General features: G+C 39.2%; 1 protein-coding gene across 2 annotated transcripts in view; it reads left to right on the plus strand.

The window, feature by feature from the left end:
• The first annotated feature begins 391 nt into the window (after window positions 1-391).
• espn (espin) overlaps window positions 392-19,775 on the plus strand; it is a 52,630-nt gene continuing 33,246 nt past the window's right edge. The window contains exons 1-5 of one of the 2 annotated variants that reach the window (XM_055013099.1): window positions 392-1,342; window positions 5,130-5,323; window positions 15,015-15,201; window positions 16,497-16,679; window positions 18,306-18,437. In XM_055013099.1, coding sequence (XP_054869074.1) covers window positions 1,043-1,342; window positions 5,130-5,323; window positions 15,015-15,201; window positions 16,497-16,679; window positions 18,306-18,437 — 996 coding nt within the window. In that variant the 5' untranslated portion in view covers window positions 392-1,042. The remainder of the gene's footprint in view (window positions 1,343-5,129; window positions 5,324-15,014; window positions 15,202-16,496; window positions 16,680-18,305; window positions 18,438-19,775) is intronic. The other variant, XM_055013100.1, reaches the window with a different exon arrangement.

Here is a 19,775-nt window from a genome sequence, read left to right on the forward strand (position 1 = left end):
ATTTTTAAAAATGTATGTGTTACATTACATTTATGCTGCTGCTAAAGTTAAAGCTACATCAAAAAATATCCTCTAAATTTGTTCACTTAGGCTTATTTCTTGTGTAGCTTCATATTGTATGTGGTAAATATTCAAAATACAACTAAAAGAAAGTAGACATTGTCCTGAACTGGGCAAAGCAACAATATTTAGTGTTACACTTTCACAAAAGGCCACCAGATGGACCTCTACAGTGATCAACCTGCAGGTGTCCAGTGATGCTGAGTTCACTGCCATGTAAAATTAATGCAGGAGAAGCTGTATGCAAACAGGACTGGGCGTGAGTTCAAAAAGTCCATCGCTGAATTGGTGTTTAGTTGTGGCTCAATAGCTGCCTGACTGACACCCACCACCACCTCCACAGTTGTAGAACTTTCTCTGTCTGTACTCGGAGTATTCTGAGTAGCCTGTCCGCGCTGCTCCTTTAATTTCTGAGCCGATTTCCAGAAAGCAGCAAACTGTAACAGGCTCAGCGATCCTCCCCCTGATGGATTATTTAACAGGCGCTGAGTCCCATGTCGCCATCTGCTACTATAGGAAGAAAAACACCGCGGCGCAATATTCTCCAAAGGCTCCACACACGAGGCGGTGGTTATTCGGCAGCAAAACGGGTAAATAAACCGGTTAGATAAATGTAGTTTGCTTGGATATTAAACTTTGCGCAACAGGTGTTTGGGATTTTACGCGCGTCAGAGAGAACAGGACCGGACACGAGCCACAGCGAGGCGTAAAACATAAGGGGGTTCATTCAGGTTAATAGTAATGGACTGAGTTTTATTTCAACATGTAAACAGGTGTCTCTTAGTAAAATGTGCTGCTTATGAACTAAGCCGACCGTTGCGCATTGGAGATCCATGGTTGGATAACTGAGCCGCCAAACAAAATCAACCCGCTGACTGACGTGATCTGAGGCTTTTGTGAAGACAATGCTGACCTCATCCGCACGGTGAAGCTGATCGGGGTCAACGAAGGCAACCGTACGGCAGCAGAGTCTGGGCCAGCCATGGTGGTGGAGGGCGACCGGACGCTGCTCGCCGCCAGGCAAGGCGACGTGCAGACTCTCAAAGTGCAATTAGCGGCGAAAGCGCTCACCAGCGACGTCAAGGACGGGCTCGGGGCCTCCCCTGTCCACCACGCAGCCCGGGCCGGGAAGCTCACCTGCCTGCGCTTCCTGGTGGAGGAGGCAGGGCTGCCGGGGAACTGCCTGGCCAACAATGGGGCGAACCCGGCGCATGACGCGGCGGCCACGGGTAACCTGGCCTGCTTACAGTGGCTGCTGACCCAGGGAGGATGTCGGCCAGAGGTGAGTGACCAGAGGTACAGTTAGGTGAAGCAGGAAGCAGTCCAATTCTATTTCCTCCCACCTGGCTGCTTTTTCTCAACAGAGAAAGCTCCTTACCTAACCTTAACTACTTTTAGTGTGCTTTTATGCCTTCACTGGTGGGAAAAAACAACATTTGGGTCATCCAGAGGTACTAATCTCACAGTCTAGCAACACATATAGTCTCCTCTATAGAGAAAACACAACAAATCAACCATTTTCACAGACATATTACAGTGTTATGTGTTGCTAAATCCGGCAGTTGACCACAATAAACCTAATTATGACACTAATATTTCACTTCTAGTTGCTCACGTCCTGAAACTGTAAAAAACTTCTACCTTGAGTGGTTTTTAACAAAACATAACCAATCATCCAAGATTGAAACTGAATACAAACTAAAGGATTTAGCATCAAAGCCCCGAGAAGATGTCAGAACAAGATGACAGTCCAGCAGTCTGGGAGAAAACAGCCACTGAGCTCTAGTTTAGGAGGAGGAGGTCCTCAGAAGAGGCTGCATGCTGATGCTGAACAGCAGCAGATGCTCACACACTGACAGGAAGAATGAATAAAGGAACTTCATTTACTTAAGTACACATGAAATACTGTAAACTTAAACTGCAATGGAAGTTTTTGCTTTTGGGTTAATACCGGCTTTGCTGCGTTGCCTCATGTTCCCATGGAAACGAAGTATGCAAAACTGGATTTGCAAATGTATTATCCTTCATACAGGACAAACAGTAACTCATGACGGTCACAAACAGGAACAGGTGACGGCGGTGTGAGTTGATATGACAGCAGGAATGACTTCTGGTGCTGTAAATATTATCATCAGTGACAGATTAAAACATTTCAACTTAGTTCTCTTACTTCTATGACCTTTCTAGAAGATGCAAAGTAGTTTTACGCAAAAAGCAAAAAGCAGAAATATAGTGGCTGCTTTCAAAGAGTTCCACAAAAAGCTGCAACACGTGGTATAATCTGGTGTATGTCAGTAGTTAAAGAGCTTTGTGTGGGAGAAATACGAGGTTTCACTCTACTACATGCTTCCTGGGCAGTTGTGTCTGTCTAGTGATTAAAAGAGCTCACACGTGGATCAAAGCTGATTGGGAGTTCCTGTTTAAACTGCGATAACAGAGAAAATGAGGAGTAAAGATGTGACGGTGTCAGCGAAGACAACACTGATGCTCAAAAAAGCAAAAATATGTGGGAGAGATATCAAAGGAAGCTGGTTTACTAAAGGCTTGCAGGAAAAATAGAAAATGAGCTAGCAGACCCCAGAAAGAAAACCCCTTTTTGACTGTACAGCAAGTAAAGGATGCTCTTTTGTACACTTTTCTTAATCCAGAGAAGACTTCGGGAACAGAACCTCAGGATTTTGGTCAGTGAAATGCTCAGTAACTCTTCCACAAGGCTGTGCAATATCAATAATAATAATAAAATCAAGTCTCCAATTATGTTTTAACCTCACAAATGTGGGTGCTTGTGTTCAAACAGACACATCTCCCAAGTAGTTCCTTCTCTGTTTATGTAAATCTACTCAAAGTGAACCTAAAGCTTTAGATGTCATGTCTGTTATTTACGTTTAAAGCTCAGCTATCCAAATACTTACAGCTGCCTTTATAGCCTGATAGGTTCTGGAGCATCTGAACATTTGTCTGGCAAAACGACAAAAACATGAGACGAAAGTCAGGCAAAAAAGGATAAAAAAAACAACAAAAACAAGACAAAATATTAGAAAAATGAGACACAAAATGATAAATGAACAAAGAACAATCTAGTATTTTACTTTCTGATCCAAACAACTTGTCATGGTCTAGAAATGATTTTAAATTTATAGTTTTACTAATTTACAATCTGCAGTTAATGTCTTCTCTGGAATTTTTACACTTTGAGGGCTGGATTGGACCCTCTGGAGGGCCGCTTTTGGCCCGCGGGCCTCATGTTCGACACCCCTGATTTAGAGTATCCTCACATACATTTCCTATACCAAGCTACTGTTTGTCCTCCAGAGTATCCCAGCATGCAGTGGGTGAGTGGCATGGTACATCCTGGAAAGGTCACCAGGGATAAGACACAAGGACATGAACAACTCTCACAATAGTTAGATCTTACTGTTTCTGTAGCCAGTATTATGATTGTTTCTTCTGATTGTGGAGGAAAGCGGTGCAAACATATGGAGAAACTCCACCCAGAGGAGCCGGCCAGCTAGGTCAGATTCATCCTAAAGACTTTAATGAACTGAGGCAACAGTCCCCTCTGACTAAGCCACAGAGCTGACCCATATTACGCCTCATCTTATATCACATTATGTCACAGATCTGTAGTAGCCTCTGATTCTAATTTTAAAACAGTAACAGGAGCGCCGTCATCTACCTGCTGTCTCCATTACTTTTGAGGGCTGCTTGACAGAGCGCCTAAAGCCTCAAAGAGCGACCGGTGGCATAAATTAACTGATAAGATGTTCGGCTGACATTTAGCAGTAAAACCTCTCTGGTACCGGTTGAATGTAATCTACTTGATGGGAGCTTGATGCTCGCTTCCACTTTTCACCGTTGTGTTACTCAGCTCCAATCATGATTTTATCTGATGCTAATGTGACTAAATTGCGGCACTCTACTGCCTCAGAATGACACTTCTTTGTTGTTATTAATATACATAAACCCAAACGGCACTTCTTTTTCCTGTGTTAGCTACTGTCAAACAAGAAAAGTATGCATAAAGTAAAGGATGTGTTAGAGAGGATAGGGAAGCCCCACGCTGTAAAAAAAAAAAAAAGAAGTTTCTATGGTAAAATTCTGGCAGCTGTGGTCACCAGAATGGAACTGCAAAATTACAGAAAAATATTTTCTACATTTACAGTAAAGAAATGTATTGATATTGTTGATTTTAGAGTTTAAAAACGTGCTTGATTCCATATTTCACTGTTAAAAAAATTTTAACCTTTAAAAATTGGAAAATTTACATGATAATATGATATTAAATAAAGTTTGTGTAACTTATTATAAATATTACAACATTTTTCCATCATCAGCACAACAGTTAGTGTATTTAACATTGAATATGTGTATTTTTAGCAAAAATTGCGGTTTAAGCTGTCATAAATATTAAAGCATATGTCCGTTATTAACATAAAAGTACATCAATTTGACTGGTTTACATGTAACAAATGCAGAAATCGCCATGTTACTTGTTACAAATACTGCAGCATGTTTCCATTACCACTACAACAATATGTACATTTAACTGTGAAAACTGAATTCTTTTTGAGAATTAAATGCAAAAATCACAGTATTACTACACATATTCCAGCATTTTTCCATTAAAAACTGTGCAGGAGTCAGGAAATGTAGAGAAAAAATAATCTAAAAACACACTTTCCCCTGATTAACCAATTTACGGTGATTCAGTGTTATATAAACTGCATCAAAGTGTTTCAGAGTTTACAGATTTTTACTGTCATGGTTTGACAGTTTTTCCACTGTAAAATGTACAAACATTTTTTACAGTGTAATCTTATATTTTGCAAAATTCTATTGAACATTTTCTCAGTCAAATAGCACTTTAGTCAAGACTGGTTGTTTCTAAGTGTTGTTTGTGCCTCTGGTGGTCGTACTGTAGCTCTGAGTGCAATAAACTGTACGGCTGATTCACAGTCTAAGCACCTCTTAGTATTTTGCTTTTTTGCAACTGTGAAACTATTTTGCTGATTTCTTTCTTCCAAAACTCCTCATTTCACCTGTGTCCCTCTGGTTTGTTGGATTTCTAGGACAGGGACAGTTCTGGTGCCACTGTTCTCCACCTCGCATCCCGTTTCAGCCACCATGAGATCACTGATTGGCTGCTAAAGACCGGTGAGGGCGACCCTGGAGCCTCCACCGATACCGGTGCCCTACCTGTTCACTACGCTGCTGCCAAGGGAGACCTGCCCTCTCTACGACTGCTACTGGGGCACAGCCCAAAGTAAGAGAAATGCACTATTGTCTTTGCAGCAGCCGCCTGGTTTCCTGTCGCTGAAATCAAAACAGTCAGCGTGATTTATTAGTGGCTGATTGCCTCCTACTGCTGTCTAATGGTCACTTAATCTTGCAGGATTGCAGTTGATCCTTTGAGCAATGCCTTTGTTTAGAAAACACACACTAAAAGCGAGCTGGGTGCCGCTGTTTGTTTACCTGCAACATACAAAGCTAATTCTACAACATTCAATCTAAATATGTAAAAAATGAAGCACAAAATGCAACGATACTGTCACATTACGATGTCAAACATAAAAACTGATCCGTGCTCACATCTGTGGGCCTTTGGAGGTCATTTTCTGTCAGAATTTTCTTTTATTCCTACCCGTTGTGATTGGTTACTGTCCCTTCTTTTCAAGATATTTTAATGTATGATATTGAAATGAAAACCTGAGAAACAACAGTCCAATATAAAAGCATCATTACTTGTATTATAAATGCTTAAGATTGTAAAGCTAAACTATAATTTATCACCATCTACTCTTTAGTTTTTCATTCTTTAACCTGGTACCAGACGACATTCCCTTCAGATATTAAGCCAGCAGCACATATTTGATTCTAAATTGTATTTAAGACATTTCTCTGGTCTCCAGTCTGTTTTTTTCCTGCTGTTTGTAGCTGAAATAGAATAATGTAAACTAGATTCTCTGTTCAGATTCAGATTTCAGACTGTCGCCACTTAAGAAGTCTGACATTGATAAATGATCTTCCAGATTCTCAAAGGTCATCGCATCAACTCTTATTTCTTCTCAGATGCTTAACAATCACAACAGCAGCAGAAACGGTGGGATTAGGTCTCATACTAACAGTATTATTTAAATAATCAACCGGCGAGAAGCAACTTGAACTTTGCTTTTTGATACCTGTGGAGCAATCTGAATCGTTTGTGTTCAAATCCCATTAAGGAAACAAAGCAAAAACCTCTTAGTAGCTTAGCTTTCCCAAAATACTGCTACTACTACAGCACACATGTGCCGCTTATGTAATACACCTAAAGATATTCCAATAACGCTGATGCACACCTGTCTAGCTGTGTGAGAGTCTTTCTAACAACCACATCAGCAAGTGTGCAGGATTTGTATTTGCTTTGGACTGTGCATTACAACATTTCTATAGAGATGACATTTTGAGGATTATTTTCATTATCTAGTGATTATTTTCTAGAAAACATCAGAATAGAGGTCGTTTCTGAAGAACTGAACTCAAACCTAAAGAACCCTCAAGAGTGAAATGTCTTCAAGAACCAGAAAGAGGAGTCCAGCTGTGTTCTTAGGAGTTTTAGAACTCTAATGACCACCTGGATTACAAGGAATCTACACAGAAACTTGAATTAAGTGGGAAAAAAAGCGTTTTTCTTTGTTCAGCAGTCCAAAAGTCTAAACTATTAAATTTATTGCAATGCAAGGTCAGGAAATGCAGCAATTTCTCTCACTAGAGAACCCGTAGCCAACAAATGTTTGAAGAAAATGACTTTAAGAATTAGTTTTAATATTGTGTATTTAATTTTGATTTAACTTGGTTGTTCCGTCATAAGTTAGCAGCCTTATTTCAAGGGAGACCAGCAACATTTCAGTGAGGATGAGAGCTGCTGATTTATTTTCTGCCGATCAACTAATTAATTAATTGACTAATCCTATTTGCGGGACATGAATGCTTTTGTGCATTGTGCAGTTTCCCCTTAATGAATGTCATCCCTAATCAGTGCAGCGTCAGACCCATCTGTGTCAGAGATAACATTCGCCCATATGTACCATGTTAGCTCCATGGACATGGTGAGATGTTGGTGGACTTCTCCTCTGGGAAGCAGCACAGAGTCGTAAGACTAGAAGCACAACAAACTCTTCATAAACAGGCTGTTTGCAGATAATGTCTCCAAAAAATGGATGCGATTCTACTTTATTTCAGCCAGCTTAATGTGTTTTAGAACATAAAACACCTAAAAGATTGATTTCAGCAGCAAAATATTTCTTGTCGTTAGGCTGTCAGCACCATATATACGTATATATAGTCTATAATAAGGCTGCAATAAGGATTATTTTCACCATCAATCAGTAGGTCACTTATTTTCTTTTTTAAATCACTTTGCTGTTTGGTTTAGAAAAAGTCAGAACATCTTTTTTGATCAGTGTTTCCCAAAGCCAATGATGACATCCTTAAATGTCTTTTCTGGTTCACAATCCAAAGATATTCAGTTTCCTGTCATACGTGAAAAGAAACAAGAACATAATTCACTTTAAAAAGCTGGAACTGAATAAATTCTTTTTTTAAACACAAGTACTGTAACTGATAATTATAAAAATGCTCGGCAGTTAATTGAATAACTGACAAATAATCAATTAGTCCTTGCAGCTCTACTCTGTAATTCCACTGAGGGGTGTTATAGCGGTTTTAATTGGTAAGCATTAAATTGTGCTGTAGACAATGTAAAAGTATTTGCAGGGAGTTATCAGTTCCACGAGTAAACAGTGAGGGAACGTGTTCCTCTAAAGAACGTCTTTGTGTTTTACTTTATGTTTCTAATTCTAATTATCATACAGCGTGCTGTTTAATATGTTTATGGCTGCATTGCAACACTATATACAACTAAAATGCATTTAACTAACATAATAAATGAACAGACGTTGCAGTAAAACAACTACTGCTTGCTTTGTTTTTCCACTTTCAATAGTAATATTGTACCTGTCAGGTTGTAAAAGTACAAAAAAGGGAAATATTAACTCTTGAACTGAAGGATGTATCTGCTCTGGTATCAATAATGATCATTAATTGGTGCCAGAAAGAAACAGAAATGTAATTACGCCTAATTTGAGCTAAACAGCCTTGTTGTTTAAATGGTGTTGACTTAGATGACCTTAGCAGGATAAGCAGCTTGTCCAGGCTCTAACCTTCTGCTCAGCACTTCCAATATTGTCCGGTTGCAGCCCAGACAGGTGCATACCTGCTGAAAATTTAATGATCCGCTGGGACATGGTAGCTCCCTGATAGCTGGGCCCCATTCACTGCTCTCCACCTCCCCTCCCACCGCTGCAGTTTACCACCATCTCCAGGGCGACACACAGTAGCGCCAACCAGCGATAAGATAATGAGGAAAACAAATCCGTTTGAATAGACGGGCTGCTTTCTAGTCTCCAGCCTCAGGTATTGTTTAGAAAAGAACTTTGCAGCGGAGAGATAGCATTCTAGCTGCAGGGTTTATTACAAGCCACAAATTTGTATCCGTGAGACTTAAGAGGTAATTTGATGGCTCTGAGTTTGTTCTACTTGAAAAATCACAAGGATAACATGACTCCCTGTGTTACATCACCACTTTAGTAACTGGCAGCCTAATGATGGTAAAATATAATGAGAGTGTGGCTGGTAAAAGTACAGACACCAACACTGTAAACAAGCAGCAGCAGCTACATCTCAAGTGTTTGTTGTGTTTTCTGTTTGCAGCATTTCTGTCATAAAAAAGTTACTTCACACTCTAACACAGCATCAAGACACTGCAAAGCCTCTCCACCAGGACTTTTACTTCCAACTAGGCCTTCATCAGTACAGATCTTTGAGGTCATGTGAGCTAGTTTGATGTATTTATCTAGATGCTCCTCAGGTTATTTGATCAAATGTTTTATAAACTTGTGTTTTTTCAGTTCTAATCTATTGTGGTAAAACAAAATAAATCAGGAAGCACAAACTCTAAATGGCAACAAAAACATTTGAACCAATTCTGAGTGTTAACTTGATAGCTAAACCTGTGGTTACTCTGCCAGGGTGAATTCTAAAACTGGCTGTTAAAAGTGGCAAAGATCAGTGAAATGGCCACTCTGATCCATCACATAAGCAAAAAGATTCATGATAATAACCCAGCTATGGAGGACTTGTGACAGACCGCTGCAGATTGGACTGCATAATAGTAACTTTAGTCAAGAAAACCAGATGAGAAACAGCAGCAAGGATTTCTCTAGAGATTACTGAGGATGAACTGTTACTACTTAGTTCACAGACCATTCAAAATAGGACGAACAGGTCGGTGCTCAGACAAACACTAATACATCAGAAACCAGTACTAAACTCAAAACCTAGGACAGCTACAATAAAATCAGCAGAGAACATGTGGGGTTACAAATTCAACCCACATGAAGGAACCCTGGTAAAGTATTCAACTTGACAGCTTTAAGCACTAAAACCACTCCACTAGGGACGTCCGATATTGACTTTTTTGCCAATAACCGATATGCCGATATCGTCTAACTCTCACTTTCCCACTCCAGTACCGATATCTGTGGGCTATTTAACTAATTCTAGGTAACATCACGTATCTCCTGTGGTGGAATTAACACATCATGCCTCATTTTATTGTGATGTCCCATTGGATGCATTTTCAGATGAAACAAGGCTTTTAAATGGAAACACTGTCTGTGCAAAATAAGAAAACTGCTTCTACTGAAGTTATGGAGAAAATTCTGTTTTTTTTTCTTTTTTTAATTGTCTCAAACAACAGTTGACACTCTCCCTCCCTCTATGAGTCTATTCCAATGTGACAACTATACGGTACAACTTCGAGCTGTCGGCGAAATCCAGGCATTATTTTATCCGTTTTCATGATAGGCAAAACAACCGACAAAGATATTGACTGATATTACAGTTTTATGCCAATATCGGGCCGATATTATTGGACATCCCTACACTCCACCTAATAAAACTCATAAGTAAAACTATGGCAATAAAACTACCACAATAACTAGTCAGAGATTGGGTAAAAAAACAAGCACAAAATGTGATGATAAGCCAGGTTAGTTACTGTATCTGGATAAATGTCTTAGATTTGTTACATACAGCAAATTGACTTTCTTCTGACTTACATGCACAACCCATAAATACTCTGAAGTGAAGACAAGCAATCAGAGGAGGGAGCTGACTATAGATGTTGATGCTGTTGAGATGCTTCTTTACTTCCGGATGCATATTTTAGTGTCTTTGACATGTAAGCTGCATCTACACACATGACTCCCAGTTACCCAAAACTAGAAGTTCTACGTGCTGTGCGTCTGCTGATAACCTCGGTACACAAAGGAGTGAATGAATGAAGGAGGGTGAACGAGAGAAAGAGGCTATAGACAAGTTATGCAACCAATTAGTGTGGATTAAGATTGTGGGCCAAGCTGCAGTTCCAACATACAGTTAAAAACGGGACACTTCTGCATTAGAATAATCCAGGAAATGACTGTCTGAACCTCTGTTTTAAACACAGTGGGAGTGCAGACAAACTAGCAGTTATATGAGGATTTTTTTAAATATATTTTGTTCAGTTTTCTTAAATGACAGTTGCTCAAATAGGGATAGAGAAAACTTAAATTGTTCATAGAGTCACAAATAAAATGAATATATACAAACAAATCATCTCCTCACCCTCAAATAAAAGACCTCGTGTCAAAATGAGCCAGGATTTCGTCTTGCATTTAGGAATTTGATGCAGTAGCAGAAAGAAAAGACTGAAAAGTAGAACCAGTTCGAGTATTTAAATACATAAAAATATAATGATTCGTATGGATATTGAGGTATGAATGCATTCCAACTATCCTTGGTGTTGTTTAGGGTAGAAGTCTTTACTATGGTGCGCTCTTTCTAACTTCAAGTTTTTGAAATGAGTTTTGAATTTGATTACATTTACATACACAGACAGTAAAGGGTGAATAGTCGAGCATTTCTCTCAGCCAATGACTGAACTGCACTTATTTTCTTCAGATTTAATCTTCTTAATAACTTCTTGGTACAACTTGGACAAAACCTCTTTTCTGTTTCAAGAGGTTTAACGTGAGAAAATGCAGTGATGCTTCTGGGTAAAAGGCCTGCAGTGTTACAACTAGATATCATGTAGGAGTTTCGTTAAGAAGACCAAACCTTAGATACACCGTCTTTAAAGTGAATCTTTACGTGCTCCTCTGCTTTTTAAAAAAGTCTCTAAATAAACTGGAGACGTGCATTGAAAATGAAATGAGCAGGAGGCTGTTTCATGCAAATTTGTTGCATCTTCAACTTAAGTTATTGGTCTGAGCTGATATTTGAAATCAACAGGGATCAACCACAACATTAAAACCAACTGACTAATAATGACAAACAGCTCTGGTCCATCGGGGCATCAACACAGGGATGTTGGTTATAGATCGTTTCGTGTTCTTCGAGTCATTGCTGATCAGTTTTTAAGGCACAGTTGGGTGCACAACCCTGCCTCAGGGGGTGGAACATTGTTTAGATGGATTTTATGTGCCAAAGTAACATCCCCATGAATGCCAGGATGCAAGGTTTCCCAGCAGAGCACTGCATTATAATTCGGTGTTTACTGGAAACCTCTTAGGTGTTACTCTCATTTAGGGTTTTATTAAATGTTCCTGTTTGTTTCTACGTGTTTATCGTCTGTGTATTTTGGTTGTCCTCTTGTTTTGAAGCCGTCTCTCAAAGAAGTTTAGATTAGAGCTCAAGTGAGCCTATTATTGTGGGACTTTTTATAACATAGTTGGCAGGTATCATAGTTGACATTTTTGCTGTTTTCAGGCCTAAAATCAACATGATCATCTATAATCAAACACCACATGGCATTTTAGAGAAAGATTCTTCTATATATTATACAGAATTGAGTAAAACTGAAATTGAATGTTCTTTATGAAGATACTGTAGTAAACCTGTTGACTACTTTATATTAAATAAGTCAGAAAGCCTTGGAGTCTGGCCAGTCTTTTCTTCAGGAGGAAATGACATCATGTGGAGCAGGTCATGTGATCTGGAATTAACACACTTCCTGGAGAGGTGTTTTTGTAATGGGGAACTTAGTGGAAAGGGATTTAATTTGTTATTTTCCATATAAAATTTGACATATTGCCAAAAAAGAAATATCTGTCATGATTATCTCAACTTACTAAAAGAACACAATCCAAACTATATCTGAATCAGCTCATTTTATTATTGTTTAGCTAATTAGAGGGTGGTTGGTATTAAATTGGGACGTTATTTAGTTGACATTTTAGTGATATCCAGTCATTTTTTATGAATAAATGATTGTTTCCATAATAAATAATTATGGAATTCGTAAAGACATGATCATAATGAACATAAAAACATTTATTTAACATTTACTTTTAATAAAAATGTATGCAAGATATATCCCATGGACTTCAAAAGTCCCTCAGTTATAGATTTCGACCCATTATGTAATCAGATTTCGACTGTGAAATATATTTAAACACATAGTTTTGCACAAAAAACCCAAAGGTCATTAAGGTAAATAAAGCGTCTACATTTTCCCACAACCTTCCTTCATTATTTAGACAGGAAACACAATGAGCACATAGTGAGCGTTTATTAAGAAAAAGGCCATTAGTGCGACATCAATCACTTTAGCAGTAATGGAGATAACCTTGCTCATTGTTCCTGTGTCTGTGAGGGGGAAGGGAGAGGACAGACAATTACTGAGGTAAACTACTCATCAGAGCTGAACTGGAAATGTATCAAATGTCTTCTGTTTTAGTGAGTTTTTCTCCTCCCAGTGGCTGATGAAGTAGCGTCTCTTGTGCTTCTTGTGTCGTCACACAAGGCTAACCTCTTTCTCAGCCCTTTGAAAGCTACACCTGCTCTCCAAAAGCACTTCTTTAGCGGGGAGTGTTTGAGCCTCTTCACTTTGAAGAGTTGTGACAAAGGCATTGTGTTGCTGTGACAGAACTGTATCCGTCTCACCGTGAACACACTCCACCTCCTGACTCTTAAAATGTTGTGGTTAGGATTAATATCAGCTCCTCTCCTGAACAGACCTTAGTGTGCAGCTGAACTTTATCCCACTTTAGTTACACGCATGAATAATTCATCTGAGTGCCCACTTCCTGATGACAGAAACGCAGATTACTTCCCCGTCTTATTTTGAAATATTTAGTGTTTACTTAGAACTTTTCCCTCAATCACCCAAACAAGCCTCTGTTGTTTTCTCTCGAAGGGAAGCGATGCCTCAGACTTTGTTATTATGCCCCCAGATTTCCTCTATATTTACTGGCACAGATTGATCAAAAGCAAATACAGCTTTGCATGTTTAATTTGAGCATAAATATCCGTGTGTAGCTTTAATGAGCCAAATCCTTTTGGGGAAAGCATGGCAGGGTCACGTTTGAGTCTAAAGGAGCCGCCCTGCCTCTCAACATCTACTCCTATTTACCTACTCTTTGCCCACTGGCAACCCTTCGTTAAGCACAAAGCAAGTCGAGCAAAGCCAGTGGAGTGATAATCCTCTTAGGAGACTCACTGCTCGTTTGTCAGAGTCCAAATAAAGCCACAACCTTATGGGATTTAGTGTGGAAGCGCCCGTTCACTCCCTGACCTCCCGCTGTGACGGAGAAGATCTAGGACAAGGAGGGATCCAGGCATTGGAGGAGGTTTTGTATCGGAGGCGGAGTGAAGGACCTTTGCAAATAAAGGAGAGTGGGATTTGGCTGGACACCACTACTGTCTCCGCTCAGAATAGCCCAATGTTGACATTGACAAAGACATGTTTTTCTGTCAGTTAGGTACATTTTGTCTTCAGACTAGATAAATCTGAAAACATTGTTCACATTTTTGTTAAATGTTTGCATTGTTTTAAGGTCATTCTTATAAAATGTTCTGTCAACAGAGCCAAAAAATACTGCCTAATCTCTTCAACCAACTACTGTTGTTGTTGGCAAATAGGAAAATGTGCTTTACAGCCATTATCTGGTAAGACACAGCCGGGTTACTACTCTTCATTATCACCATCAGTGTCAGATAAATTAGCCTTGACAAGTGTGTAGCAAAGTACATTTCTATTTCTTTTGTCTGTGTGAGAACTGCAAGTGCAAAAAAAGTGTAAACAATGACTTGATGGAAGCATCTAAAACACATAAACTGTGTATTTAGTCTAGTGTCAGCTTAAAAGGTTTTTCCAGTCTGACTGTCAGTGTGGCGTTTTAGTGTCTTTTAGCTTGTTTCTGAAAATTTTCTAAAGAACTGTCTGAGAAAAAAGCCGAAAACCTCATGAAAACATTTTACCTTGTGCAACAGCAGAATGAAGAAGAAGTGGATTTATAGACTTTCTGTATAATTAGCAGAACTAAACAGAGATCCAACAATACATACTCAAGGAATGCTCTTGAATTTAAGACTTGAACTTCTTATTTTAGAATGAAATTGTTAATTTTCATTCACAAGCTACATAATCGACAAGTTAGTGAATGGGATTCTTTCTAGAAACAACACCTCAAGTAAGATGGTGTTTTGTTGCTTTTGACAGGCTCAGTGTAAGAGTTTTACTTTCAATTTGAAACCGAAGCTTTTCTTTTTAGATGATTAAACCTGCAAAGAAGATTGCTGCAAATAATCTGCACTGTTCTTCTGTTCTAAATGTGTATAAGCACCAACTGTATTTGTTAAAATGGAAATATTTGCAATACCGTGGTTGGTCAGGTGAAATTTTGAACTTTGGACATGGGCGTGAAATTAGTCAGATCTTCATTTAGTCAACATCATTTGTACCAAGATACTGTTAAAATGAATCACACAACTGAAACCTGAGCTAATTTTATGTATAATATCATCGGTTTAGTTGGTTTTCTGTCCACCCATGAGTCTTTTGTTCACCTAACTCTTTCACTTCCTCACAGTGTTGTCAACTCCCAAACTAAGAATGGTGCCACGCCGCTCTACCTGGCCTGCCAGGAGGGTCATCTGGAGGTCGTCCAATACCTGGTCAAGGATTGCGGAGCTGATCCGAGCATCAGAGCCAATGACGGGATGACACCTCTGCACGCTGCTGCCCAGATGGGCCACAACACTGTCATCGTATGGCTGGTGTGTTTCAAAGTCGTGACACTGTGGAGCTAATCTTTAAGTTTGTTTTCCTAGAGCCACTGCCCATACTTTAACTGATCACAAGGTTGACACACCTGATGTCTAAATCAGAGTCTAAACTAAGGCCAGATAGTTTTCTTAAATGTATTATATTTAACATTTCTAAAAAGTAGATTTCTAAATTCTGTGAAAATAATTGTCTTGTGTACTTATATTATCCCAGATGTTTCTAACAAATTTCAAACCCAGAGAAATCTGTATCTCAGTTTACCTGTGTTTCATTATGGCTACCTGTTGATGTCATCATATATCCTTCACCCCCTATAGCCAAGAAAATGCCAGAAACACCAGATATGTCAGGGTGTGCAGGAGGAAGATGAAGGAGTAGGAAAACTCATTAGTTATTGTTTTATTGCTAACTTGCGATGGATCACAATTAGTTTGATTGATGTGATTACAGGTGGCCCTGCATTTAAATTTACCACCTAACGTAGCTGTATTGGTTATTGATCCTTCTAATGGTAGCTTAGCCATTAATGTTATCTAATGTTACGCACAGCTATTGGAACTGTGGAGCTGCTGTAGGATGGGGGTGATGTGATGAAATGAGGGGGGTTTGGAGATGTTGCGAGCAGCTGAGTTCTGGACCAGTTGAAGCTTATGGAGGGATTTGTGAGGGAGACCAAATAGGAGGGTGGGAATGTGAAGTTGGGTTTACTGGATAGGTAGAGCTGGGTGTCATCCGTGTAACAATGAAAGTGAATGTTGTATTTACGGAAGATATTGTCAAGGGGAAGGAGGTAGGTGATGAAAACAAGGGGCCCCAGGACAGATCCCTGGGGCACACCTGAAGAGACAGGAGAGGGCTGGGAACAGAAGGATTTGAGTTGGATGAACTGAGTGCAGCCTGAGAGATATGAATGAAACCAGTCAAGTGGATTGCCAGTCGTGCGACTTAGATTTTCTTAGACAGCAGTGGTGAAGACATCATTCATGATCCTGTGCCACTTCACAATGTTGCCATTCTGCATCTTTCGTTGTTTTGATTGAGAGAACCCAAGCAGCAGAAATGACATACTGCTTGTTTGAGTCATTAAATGAGTTCTATTGCAAGTTTACTATGTTTTTTTGCATCTAAAACACGATTGAATTCTTATTTAAGCATTTGTAACTACCACAAAGCATCAATCTAAAACTGAACTTGCGACTTGCCACCTTCTACAATTTTAACAAGTTTCTCAGACTGCAGCTGAACTAACTGTAACTTATGTCCTCATCTTTCCCCCCCTCTGTAGATGAGTTTCACAGAGATCAGCCTGGCGGACAGGGACGGTGACGGAGCCACGGCGATGCACTTTGCAGCCAGTCGAGGTCACGCGAAGGTGCTCAGCTGGCTGCTGCTGCACGGCGGAGAGATCGTCACCGACAACTGGGGAGGGACGCCCTTACATGATGCTGCAGAGAACGGGGAACTGGAGGTGTGCTTTATGCCCTATGTTTGTTTACTCGTGGTAAAATGGTAACAGAATACAGATAAATATTTCTTCTTTCTGGCATCGTATTAGTATAGAATGAAGAGATCCTAAGTTAGAGAAAAAGGTGCAATTTTCACAGCAAATACAAGTTTCAAAATTATGTGGAATAGTTGGAAGTTAAATGCAAATTCTTGGTTGAAGCACACAGAGCAGATAGCTGTAGTTTTGGTATTAGAATATAGTATAATACAGCGGATGTAAAGGCTCACAGCTGAGAGATTTGGTGTTTGCAGTAAATTGTTAAATGTAAAACTGAGGGTTTCTGATGTTTATTTGACAATAATGACAGAAGACATAGGCTGAAAAAATCTTAAATAAACAATATTCAAATAAATGATGTAAATGCATTGTAATTCTCGGTACTCGGTTACCCGTAGTGGTTTTGACAGCCATAAGTTTTGAATGAATGGCCTCTAGCTTATGGTTTTCACCACCCTGCTAATTTGGCTAACCACTAACTATGTCCTGATCTCATCGCACAGCCTGATGTGTCCCACTTAATGAAAAATCTAAACCAGATAATAACCAGTGTACAAGAAGGGTTTGAAGCCTTACTAGAAAGTGACCTGACTGGAGAAAACATTGTTCAGAAGCTAACTGAGACACTCTGCCAAAAACAAATCGTATGAGAACGAGCTTACTCCGACTTCCACAGGGACTTGGCAGGAACGTTTCTGGACAGCTGCTTTAAACTATTTCCAATTTTCTTTCAATTATGAAACAGAAAACAAATTTTCCCCTGTCACTTTAAGACAATAGAAGGACAGCACATCATCAATGCATTTGCTTTAAATATCCTGCTATAGAGATTCATAACTGAAACGTATTGTCACTGTGACCAAAACTAATGTCAATGTATTCATTGGTATTTTTAGCTTTTGAACAGTGGTTTAATAAGTATGAGTGTAATGAGTGAACTGCTTTACAGGATATACTATATCTCCTTTATATTGTTGTATTTGTCATGTTTTATCAATCTTTTGTCGTTTAAATTGGCCCAAACAACATTTTCTGTTATTCCACATTAAAGTCAAATACTTTCAGCTTCTTACATGGTTTCCACAGAAAACATGACTGCAAGTTTTTGTAGCAAATTATTGTAAACATCACTGATTTGCAAGGATTTTAAAGACCCCCCTCTGATGAAAATCTTACTTACGATGGTTTTTATATCATGAGCAAAATTAGCAGTGAGCACCATGGTTGAATATTTCCACCGTCTCAAAAACATGGATTCAGACCTCTGGGGTTTCATCCAAAGCAATCCTTGCAGATTTAGGCTTTCAGGATCATTACTCCTGTTCTGGTTCAAATATGTATGCCTTAATATTTAAAATTTACATTAGCGTACAGTAGTGTAACGTAGCATAGATTTATGTAAAGTTATGACCAAGTGATTTTAAGGCAAAAATAGACTTCTAACTTCTAAACATGTAACTTTGATACACGTGAGTTTTTCTGGGTTTAATCAATGACCAGAGAAGCATTTTAAGGACTACTGTCACTGTCACCAACACCATAATGCTATTCACCTTATTTCTGTAAAACACCGTCTCATCTACTCTCCAGTGCTGTCAGATCCTGGTGGTGAACGGGGTGGATCTGGGCATCAGGGACCAGGACGGCTTCACAGCTGCAGACCTGGCCGAATACAACGGCCACTCCCAGTGTGCCAAGTACCTGCGCACCGTGGAGAACATGGTAAGAGCTGCGACCCACAAGTCTGGACCTCTAATCTGCATATAAATGCAGCAAAACTGAGGGGATATTTGTGGTCTCAATTTATTCTTGATCTACACAAACTTTGGAAGAGACAGCAAACACAGACAACAAATATGAGGCAGTAATATTTCAGTAAAGTTGCACATTAATACTATTATTATATATATATATGTGTATTATATTATTTTACTAATTCTGTGATTTCAGCAGCATTTTCTGAAAGTACTTTTAAGACATTTGTATCTAAAATAATAATGATACAGGCTAGTCTTAGGAGCATTAAGAAAAAATAAAGGAAGGAGAAAATGTATTTCTGTTGCACTATACTTTAACATTTTGTACAATATATATTATATTTGTCTGTGTTTTCAGGACTGTATCTGTAAAGATTATCCTCTTTCACATTGAAAGAAATCACACGTTTGTTGACTTCATATTCACGATCTGTATCCACACTAACACCATAATCTGAGCCAGGAAGGTTGTGAACTACCGCTTTAGATGTTGTAATCTTTGTAATATTTGAATTATTGCACAATTTGGGAGACACTAAAGTTCTCATTAAGCTTGAGGACATACAGTATGTTTTACTAATGTGTTTTTTGCATTTTCAAACACTAATTGGTCTCCTGGGAGCTCTAGTTCTGAACATCAAAACATATAGTAGACTGCACTAGACATGAAGGACAGCATATGTACTGTTGTTTTGTCCGTACTATCAATAACAAACACAAATTCCAACTCTGCAGGAAATCATGATTAATCATATCTGCTGCAGTGACCTCATGATACATCACCACACTGCAGCTCCGATTCTGCACAGTATTATTTGTAAAATATGATTAAAGTATTCAAATAATCACTATTCATTTTAATTCTTACCTCGTTGGTCCCAAACAACCACAATCCAACATACTGTACACATTACAACAACAAAACGCTGTCACAAAACCAACCTGCAGCCAATCAGTAGAACTCCAGACACTTGCCATACGTTGGACTGTACGGCTTCAACCCACTGAAATCCCTGAATGACCAGAGCAACAATCACTATTCCACTCTGAACACTCTGGAAACGGATTTCCCTTCTCTTGTGCTCTCTGTCACGAGAGACATTCAGCCAATTGAGGGAATAGCAGAATGCCCCGGAGCCTTTTCTAACCAGCTGTGAGATGTTTCATTAGTGTGCAGTAATTAAAGTCACGCTGCTTTTCTCCTCGTGTGAGTCAACAGGGACTGAGACCCGGTGGGATTTATGAACCGACGGCTGAACATGGAGATAATTCATATTGACAAGAACTCATTTATCTGCCTCAT

Source organism: Amphiprion ocellaris, chromosome 8, assembly GCF_022539595.1.
Source record: "Amphiprion ocellaris isolate individual 3 ecotype Okinawa chromosome 8, ASM2253959v1, whole genome shotgun sequence".
NCBI lineage: Eukaryota > Metazoa > Chordata > Actinopteri > Pomacentridae > Amphiprion > Amphiprion ocellaris.